Raw genomic sequence first — 10,506 nt, forward strand, 5'->3', positions numbered from 1 at the left:
TCATCAATTTCTTATTCCTGCTTCCTCTAACCGTCAGAGTATCCTCCTCCTCCTCTCCTTCTCTTCCCCACACCTCCCCCTCGTTCTGTCTCCCAAAAGATCGTCTCATCGTGAGACGAAGGCCTTTCGACGAATTACATCCACCACCACACTTCTACTTTTACCACAACCACTACCCCTACCACTACAGCCACCGATCACCTCCAGGACCACCACAGTCCCCCACCACAACCAGGGCCAACACTGCCAAAGTCCATTCCACCACCGGCACTACTGGCATTTCATAGCCACAAGGACCACAGCTACCGCCACCTTGCCATCACCTCCCATTTGTTGTTGAGCCGGAGGGAGAGGTGGGTGGGTGATAGGGGGGGTAAGTGCCCTTTCTAACCCTTCCCGTGTACACAACTACCAATACGGCCATCACGACATTAATCACTTCCACGATTGTTACCACCACATCCACAGCCGCCACACCAACCATCAACGCCACAACCACCTATACAAGAGGAGCTATTCCATCACTACTCCCATCATCAAAGTCATCACGTCGTTCCCCACAGCCATCAGACCACAGCGAAGAACACCGCCTTAGTCTCTCTTCTTCGTCTGTTCAACAGTTGGACTAATTACACTCGATCTTCCAGGCTACTAACATATCCTCCTCTCGCTCATGTAGGATAAAAAGATGACAGGGGAATGAACATATCTGTGGCCCATATCTACTCGCTTTTATCATATATATATATATATATATATATATATATATATATATATATATATATATATATATATATATATATATATATACATACATACATATACATATATACATTAGAAAGGATCACAATTTTGCTCGTGATCAAGATATTCCTATGAGTCCACGGAGAAATTGAAACACGATAAGTTCCCAAGTGCACTTTCATGTAATAATCACACCATTAGGGGAGACACAAGAGAGAAATATAAGTCAGTTGATGTACATCGAAGATGTGATTATTACACGAAAGTGCACTTGGAAACTTATCGTGTTTCATTTTCCCCGTGGACTCATAGGAATATATATATATATATATATATATATATATATATATATATATATATATATATATATATATATATATATACATATATATATATATATATATGCAAAGAATAGGTGTTATTATAACTACAACTGCGCCGGGTTACGGCAGCGAGTGAGAAGTCACCTTTGGCTAGCTCTAACACTGGGAGTATAATCTTGTCAAAGAACGACTCACTCCAAAGGAGTCTACATTTCCTTGCCAGTGAAAGTGCCGCAACGATGGACAGTCGGAAGCTTTAGAAAGGTTCTTGGGTAACACCAGGACTCTTTCGTAGAAACTGGTCCTGGGGATATTAAGAATAATAAATAGGCAAAGAAAAGCTGAGGACGAGAGGGTTGATTATTTTGAAGGACTGTTGACTATGTATGTTGACAAGGTGGTATATATATATATTATTCATGGGGATAGGGGAAAAAGAATTCTGGCCACGTATTCCCTGCGTGTCGTAGAAGGCGACTAAGATGCGTGGGAGTGGGTGGCTGGAAATCCTCCCTTCCTGTGAAACTTTCGAAAAGAACAGACAGAGCAAATAGCCAAGTGTGGAATTTTCCCTCTAAGGCTATGGCATCTGTTCTTGACGCTACCTTGCTAACGCGGAAAACGGCATTGAGATGCCAGGTTTAATAAGAAAAAAAATTGTACACACATACATACGTATACATGAGGGAGTTCGGTTAGGAGTGAGTGGGAATCAGTGGAATATATACTAACTTATGGGCGTGCAATATGAATATGCTGTATTACTTCCTGGTAGTGGCAAGCGCGATCGTTTGAATAGGTTTTGGGAAAAGAGGGAGTTATATGGATGGGAAGATGGGTACTGAAAATGAGCTTGTAAGAGAGGCATGTGTGTGTGAGTGTGTGGAGACATCGAGATATATTAGGTGAAGAATGTTATATGGTGCGAGTATGCGAAACTAGAGGAGTGGACGAGGAATGGAAAGTATCATGGAGTGCATTGCTTACATGAATGGAGTGTATGGCACGCGGGTGATGGGATGTAAGCGTTTGTGAAAGACTAGTGAGTGGCGAGATAAAGATGTTAAGTTGATAGTGAAATAGGAGGGAAAAGTGTATGGGCAGTATCCACAGGGAAGAAGCGCAAGTGATTGATGGTGTAAAGAGGAAGTGGCAGAAAGCCAACTGGAAGATGAAGGGGGCTGAAAAACAGGACAAATGAAAGGTTGGGGTAAGAGAGTATCGGCAAACTTCAGGAAGAAGAAGAAATGAATCTTTCTGAAAAATGGTGAGTCGTGTGAGGAGAACAAGAGAGCAAATGGACCATCAGTAAAGGGGAGCAGATGAAGAAGTGGTAACAGGCAGAGGAAAATTGACGATGAGATAGTGTGAGTATTTTGAAGGACTGCCTATTGTAGTTGATCATAAGATGGCAGTTGTAAACTGTATGGGACATAGAGCTATGCAAAACAAGAGGAATGCTGAGTGAGAGTCATAACCACTGGTCCGGTGAAAGGGGGACGAGCTGGTGAAAGCCTTGCATAAGATGATGTGTGGTGTTAAAGCAGCTCGAGTGGAGGAATTCCCAGTTGGATTTCTCAAGAAAGAGGATGACGATGTTGTAGATTGGCTAGTCGGGATTTTTTTCTTTCAGTGTGTGCATTGCTTATGGTGAGGTGCCTGAGGACTGGCGGGAGGCTTGTATAAGATCATCATTTAAAAGAAAGGTGGACAAAGGGGAATGCTCGAATTACGTATTGGGTAATGATGATGGAGAGGGTAAAGGCATGCAAAGAATCTCAGATGAAGGAGGAACAAATATGGCTTCAGGAGCGGTAAAAGACGCTTGAGTAAGATATACTCAGAGAAACAGAAGGATATGTTTGTGGTATTTATAGACATGGAGGAGGTATATGTCAGAGATGCCTTGTGGTAGGTGCTACGAATGTGTTGTGTAGGAAGAAAGCTACTGCAAACACCGAGATTCTATCGAGAGAATAAGACTGTGTGCAAAGAGGAAGGGGGGATAAGGTTAGTGGCATAAGGTGAAGATGGGTCTAATTCATGAGTGTGTGATTTCACCAAGGCTGTTTAATCTTTTTATGAGGGAGCTAAATAGAAGGGTCTTGGGAAGAAGGACTGCTCTACAGTATGCTAGGGATGGCAAAAATAAAGATGTGAAGATGTAACTTTATAGTATAAAAGTAGTAGATGAATGGAACAAAATGAGGGAGACATGGTAAATGCAGACAGTATACAGAAGTTGAAAAAGTGGTATAATATTTGAAAATGCTTGATGGATGGGGTCCTCACGAGAGTAAAACTCCCTCCCCGAAGTGTTCAAATAGGTAATTACACACACACACACACACACACACACACACACACACACACACACACACACACACACACACACACACACTTATACGTTGTCTTTAATGAGGCTCTTCTGTTGTAGTTTATTTCCATGTCTTGTTTCCTCTCACTTATAGTTTTCCTTCCTCTCCTCTACATCCGTCCTTCTCCAGCCTGTTCTCTATTCAACTGTCAACACCCCTGCCTATCCTCATCTATTTGTCTTCTGTTCCTCTTCCTTGCGTTCCACACTACTTGTGTGTTCTAATTTTTCCATCCTCCTTTCTGTTCCACACTCCTCCCTGACCCCTAGCATGGCACTAGCCAGGGTTAACGGTGGTTTATGTAGCCTGATGTGTTTCATGGGGCAGATTGCCTGGGAACCAATATCAGCAAGTAGCGGCAGCCACACACCGGCTATACCACATCCAGACTCTGGTCTCGCGCTAACTCTCTCCTCTCACATACTTGCTTTACTCTCTCACGTCCTCTTTTCTCTCCTCTCACACGCTTCCTGTAGTCGCATACCCAACACTTTTCTTTCTCATATTTGCTCTACTCTTCTACCTACTCGTCCCTCCTCTCACACACTTTGTCTAACCTCACACACACACTCTCTTGTCACGTATTTAGATCTACTCTCACACCCATTCTTCTCTCCTTTCACACACATGCTGTAGTTTCACACCTACTATCATCTTCTCTCATACACACTTGATCTATACTCACACACACTCTTTGTTCTTACACACTTGTTTTAACCTCCTATGAGCATTCTTCTGTCTCGCACTTGCTCTAGTCTCAAACACAAAATCTCCTCACACTCATCCTTCTCTCTCCCTTACAAACTTGCTGTAATTCACACCCCATACTCTCTTCTCGCACACTTCCTGTTGTCTTACACCCGCCACACTTTCCTCTCGCACACACACTTACCCTGCTCTGAAACCCTCTCCTCTCCCATACTAGCTCTAATCTTATACCTATACTCTCCTCTCACACATTCGCTCTTATCTCAAATCCACAATACTCTCCTCTCTCGCACACACACTTCCCCCATTCGAACACCCCATCCCACGAACTTTCAAACCAAGATTTACGATGTCCACCTCTGCCATCATCCATCCTCAATTTTTACGCCTTCTTTTCTATATCCTCTCCTGCGTGTCATCAATACACACACACACACACACACACACACACACACACACACATATATATATATATATATATATATATATATATATATATATATATATAAGGGCAACAAGTATGAATTATGTACGTGTGTATATATGTATATGTCTGTGTATGTATATATATGTATACGTATGTATATATGCGTGTGTGGATGTGTATGTGGGTGGGTTGGGCCATTCTTTCGTCTGTTTCCTTGCGCTACCTCGCTAACACGGAAGACAGCGACAAAGTATAATGAATAGATAAATAATATACATATATATTTCCTTTGCCTTTTTTCGTCTCACTTCGTTTACCCTCTTACTCTCGTTATTTCATCATCCACTGTCCTTCCATCTACTCTTTCTCGTCCCTCCCTTTTACCCTTACTTTCCTACTCCCTTTTTGTAATTTTGTTACATTGTTGTTATGTGATTACTTTCTTTACATACCATGGTGTGTACTACTCCCTGCTCTCCCCCTTTACTCTGTTTTTGACGCCCAAATTCTGGAGTCCTATCACAGAAACTAAATTCCTCACTGCTTTAGGTTCATATTCATGATAACTGAAGATTCTACACAGGCAGTGTAAAGTGATATGTCATATTTTCCTGTATCTAACAATACGAACAGTCTATAGATACTATGACTAAACACAATACGAATAGTTACACATCTGCATTTTTTCTTGTCTACTCAGGTGACCACATCTCTAATCCTATCCACCAAGTGTGTTTTGTCATATTCATTCCTTTTCTCACGTTATGCCAATCCCCTCATTCTTAAACATTACAGTAAATAACATATCATTACTCAATTTCATTACTATTTTATGCCTCTCTCCGTTATAAGGAAATAATGAATTACTTTTATTCAGTATCTTCTTATTTCTCTTCGTATTCAAAGGCCACTATTATCCAGGGTGTCATGAAGAAATGTTAGTCAAGGGTGAAAGGACAATGCGTCTGTCAAGGGTGAGGTGAAAATGCGTGTCTCAGGGATTAACTGAAAACGCGTCTGTCAAGGGTGAGGTGAAAATGCGTTAGTCGAGGGTTCAAATAAATCTGGTTTTATGGAGGGAGTAGTGAAAATTCGTTTCGTGTCATCTCCCTCCGTAGTGAACATGACAGAAACATTCGAAAAAGTTAACGTATTTAGTTTCTCTCTGAAATCAATGCACAATCATTTTACCCCAAACCATTAGAAAAACGCGAGTAATAACACAATCACACAAAATTTAGACATTACCCTAAGCTTAGTTAAAAACCATACCATAATTTCTCTCTGCTCGAGTTCAGACACCTTAAACAACACCTGTTGAAGTAGAACAGTTCCCAGGACAGCAGGAAGGAATACATATTTGTGGCTCACATCAAACTCTATACAGCACGAAGCTTCACTGTCATGGTTCCCCTCGTCTTCACAACTTTATACTAAGTCTTAAGAAGGTCCAACTGCAATGTTTAAGATAAAAATACACCATTGTTAACTATTCGTGCACCCTCTGTCCTCATAATTAAATATGTGGGTATTTCATGGTTCCTTTTTTTAAACCAATCATTAATACTGCTCCTCTTAATGTCACTGATTCATACATATCATTAATTTTATTTATTTTCTTCAGGCGTTCGCTGAAAGTACTTTCAATTTTTTTTCGTTCATGTTTTTCCTTTCTCCGCATACGCTCATCCATCGCTTTTCTGACTGAGGTCATGAGTGAGTGAGGGTGGACCGTGTCTGTTCTGACTGAGGTCATGAGTGAGTGAGGGTGGGCCGTGTCTGTTCTGACTGAGGCCATGAGTGAGTGAGGGTGGGCCGTGTCTGTTCTGACTGAGGTCATGAGTGAGTGAGGGTGGACCGTGTCTGTTCTGACTGAGGCCATGAGTGAGTGAGGGTGAGCCGTGTCTGTTCTGACTGAGGTCATAAGTGAGTGAGGGTGGGCCGTGTCTGTTCTGACTGAGGTCATGAGTGAGTGAGGGTGGGCCGTGCAGTTGTCGGGTAAACATGACTCGAGAATGAACAACACCCGCGCTTGGAGAACAGCTGAGCCGAGGGTGTGATCCCTTGTGGTTTCAATTCGTTCGTTTTCTATCAGTCTGGTACAAACTTTCATACGAGTCCGCCTCAGCCAGGCCACTTTTCCATGCTTAAGTAACACTCTAACTCTACTTGAGGTGTTCTTACGGTGTATTTCTTTTTCCATTTGTTTCCTACACTTAGGACACATCTCATCGTAGTCTCCTACAGCAGTCCTCTCCCATCATTCACTCTCTCCTACCAGTTCATTCACCTCTCGTCCCTATATTCCTCTGGCCAATGCATACTCTCTTGCTCTCACTCTCTCACTCTGTTATCTCCTCTTTCATTCGTTTGTTTTCCTTCCTCATCCCACTTTCCCCTTCCCCCTTCCTGCACATCCTGTTGATGTAATGATTTTAATCTCTCTCCCAAACCCTTCTTTCTTTCTTCCTTGCTCATGAACTCGCTTGTTCTCTTTTAATAATATCTCGACCCCTACTATTCCCTACCACTAGTTCTTCTTTTATATATACATATATATATATATATATATATATATATATATATATATATATATATATATATATATACATATATATATATACATATATATATATATATATATATATATATATATATATATATATATATATATATATATATATATATATATATATATATATATAAATATACTGTAAAATGTTATCCTAATTTGTAGATATTGTTTGACAGACAGATAGATAGACAGATGCTAATCAAGATTTTCCCGGTTTTATTCGAATGAGACATCAAAAGACACCAAGATCCTCTGACATTTTTCAAACCCCAAGTCTTCTCCACCCGCACACTTAACTGTCACACCTCCAGGAGAGTTCGATCCCCTTATGTACGAGTCCAACCCATGACCAGGAGAGTTCGATCCCCTTCTGTACCAGTCCCACTCATGACCAGGAGAGTTCGATCCCCTTATGTACGAGTCCCACCCATGACCAGGAGAGTTAGATCCCTTATGTACGAGTCCCACCCAAGACTAGGAGAGTTCGATCCCCTTACGTACGAGTTCAACTCACGACCAGGAGAGTTCGATCCCCTTATGTACGAGTCCCAACCATGACCAGGAGAGTTCGATCCACTAATGTACGAGGCCCACCCATGACCAGGAGAATTCGATCCACTTATGTACGAGTCCCACCCATGACCAGGAGAGTTCGATCCCCTTATGTACGAGTCCCACCCATGACCAGGAGAGTTAGATCCCTTATGCACGAGTCCCACCCATGACCAGGAGAGTTCGATCCCTTTATGTACGAGTCCCACCCATGACCAGGAGAGTTCGATCCCTTTATGTACAAGTCCCACCCATGACCAGGAGAGTTCGATCCCTTTATGTACAAGTCTCACCCATGACCAGGAGAGTTCGATCCCCTTATGTACGAGTCCCAACCATGACCATGTACGAGTCCCAACCCATGACTGACCAGGTCGCTTCTGCTTCTCCTTCGTCAGGCACCTGACGTCGGAACCGCACACGGCGGGCACGGAGGCAGACACCCAGCAGGCCGAGTGGGTGAAAGGCCAGTGGGAGGATCAAGGTCTCGACGAAGTCCATCTGGTGCCCTACACCGTCCTGCTCTCCTACCCACTCAGGGACAAGAACAATACGGTGAGTGACCTTGGCTTAGCTCCCACCTTTCCTGTATTATCCTACCCGGTACAGCTTAATCCACATCCACTCTCCTGTTTAAGAGATGGTTCCTTACCTCCGCCTTCCCGAGGGCGATTGGATGATGTGATTAAATCCTGCTAACATTATTATGTTTCTTCTTTGCATTAGCGTGTGTGTGTGTGTGTGTGTGTGTGTGTGTGTGTGTGTGTGTGTGTGTTGGGGGAAGAGATGGGGGAGATGCCCATCTCTTTTATGCCTATGACGTACGTACTTATTCATCACCGTGGGTTTTTGTTGTGATTGTGACATTTTCATGCATATTATCCCTTTGTAACTTTGTTGTGATTATGGCAGTCTTATACTTATCATCATCATGACAGTATTATACTTACCATTATCATGGCAGTATTATACTTATCATCATCATGACAGTATCATACTTACCATCATCATGACAGTATCATACTTATCATTATGACAATATAAACATATTATTCAACAGTTTGTAAGCTGAGTGTTATTCATTTCATCATACTTGCCTCAGTACTTACTCATGCTTGATGCACTGAGTATTATTTTTTGTTTTTCCCTTTTTTTTGCAGAGGGTCACAGAGCTCGAAGTGACAGTTTGTCTTTTTTCGTCCGTCGGTTTTAAAATTTACTAATTCATTTATCCAAACTGTCCAAACTAAATGGAAAAAAAAACAACAGAATTTTCGTTTATCATGAACCAACGACTGTTTATATATATATATATATATATATATATATATATATATATATATATATATATATATATATATATATATATATTATCCCTGGGAATAGGGGAGAAAGAATACTTCCCACGTATTCCCTGCGTGTCGTAGCAGGCGACTAAAAGGGGAGGGAGCGGGTAGGCTGGAAATCCTCCCCTCTCGTTTTTTTTTTTCTCTAATTTTCCAAAAGAAGGAACAGAGAAGGGGGCCAGGTGAGGATATTCCCTCAAAGGCCCAGTCCTCTGTTCTTAACGCTACCTCGCTAACGCGGGAAATGGCGAATAGTATGAAATGAAGATATATATATATATATATATATATATATATATATATATATATATATATATATATATATATATATATATATATATATATATATATATATTATTATTATTATTAAAAAAAAATATATATATATATTCTGTCTCGTCGACTCTGGCCGCACAACTGAGAGCGACACGCCCTAAATAAGTAGCGTCGTACTAATTCTCAATTAACATTTTTACGATCATTTAATTTGTATTAGTCAGTCAACTGAGGCGGAACTTACGAGTCGCTGCTGCTTTGTACATGTCTCACGGAGCGAGAGATGGTCCTCACATCAATTGGGTTACGATGGTTTCTCTTTTCTTTTCTTTTTTTTCGTTATGTACTTCCTGGCATTTCGTTCGTCTTAGTGTGTGTGTGTGTGTGTGTGTGTGTGTAATTACCTCTTTCTACAGTACCGAAGGGAGAGAGAGAGAGAGAGAGAGAGAGAGAGAGAGAGAGAGAGAGAGACCTTAGCTCATGTAGGCGTGGTTGGATTTTTCTTTCCGTTTTTATGGACTATTTTCTTTTTTTTCGTGTGTGTGTGTGTGTGTGTGTGTGTGTGTGTGGCTTCTTTTGTTATTCGTTTTTTTTTTCTGCCTGTGGAATCTTTTGTTATTTGATCCGTTTGTCCGCGGAGTCTATTGTTATTTGTTCTCTCTGTCTTTATATTTCATCATTCTTGCATATTTATGGTCTGTCAGTTGAGTATTTGAATGGAATCTCATCTGCTTGTAAGAGCACTGAATAGCCTTAGATGCTCCAGTGCTTGGCTTATAAGTCTCAATTTCATAATCCAATCCAATCCAGTCTTTTGCTTGTATTATTCCTGAGGAGCAACTAAAAACATTTGCATATACGAATTATCTACGCGACACTGAAGGCCTTGATGTCTTACGTTTCCGTTCCAGTATTATCGCAACAATGTTGGCAGTCCCTATATCTCTCTTATATATTTTCGTTGTCCATACCTCACGTTGTAAAAGTCACATGTACATTTTCTATGGATGTAGTTTTCTGTTTGTGAAGGCTATGACATATGTAACTCGTGCCTTGCAAACATTACAAAGGTGAAGATGATTTAGGCTCTGCTAGGGAGATAGTGGATATGGGAAGCATACAGAAGTTTAAAAGGGGTTCATTGATAATAGTTCGAAATGAGACTCTACGCGTGTTA

At 41.2% G+C, this 10,506-nt stretch overlaps 1 protein-coding gene across 3 annotated transcripts in view; it reads left to right on the top strand.

Moving 5' to 3' along the window:
- Window positions 1-10,506, top strand: part of LOC139756067 (putative N-acetylated-alpha-linked acidic dipeptidase) — a 160,004-nt gene that overhangs the window by 71,302 nt on the left and 78,196 nt on the right. For all 3 annotated transcript variants that reach the window (XM_071675078.1, XM_071675076.1, XM_071675077.1), the window contains exon 4: window positions 8,106-8,262. In XM_071675078.1, the coding sequence (XP_071531179.1) occupies window positions 8,106-8,262 (157 nt within the window). The remainder of the gene's footprint in view (window positions 1-8,105; window positions 8,263-10,506) is intronic.

This window comes from Panulirus ornatus, chromosome 20 (genome assembly GCF_036320965.1).
Source record: "Panulirus ornatus isolate Po-2019 chromosome 20, ASM3632096v1, whole genome shotgun sequence".
NCBI lineage: Eukaryota > Metazoa > Arthropoda > Malacostraca > Decapoda > Palinuridae > Panulirus > Panulirus ornatus.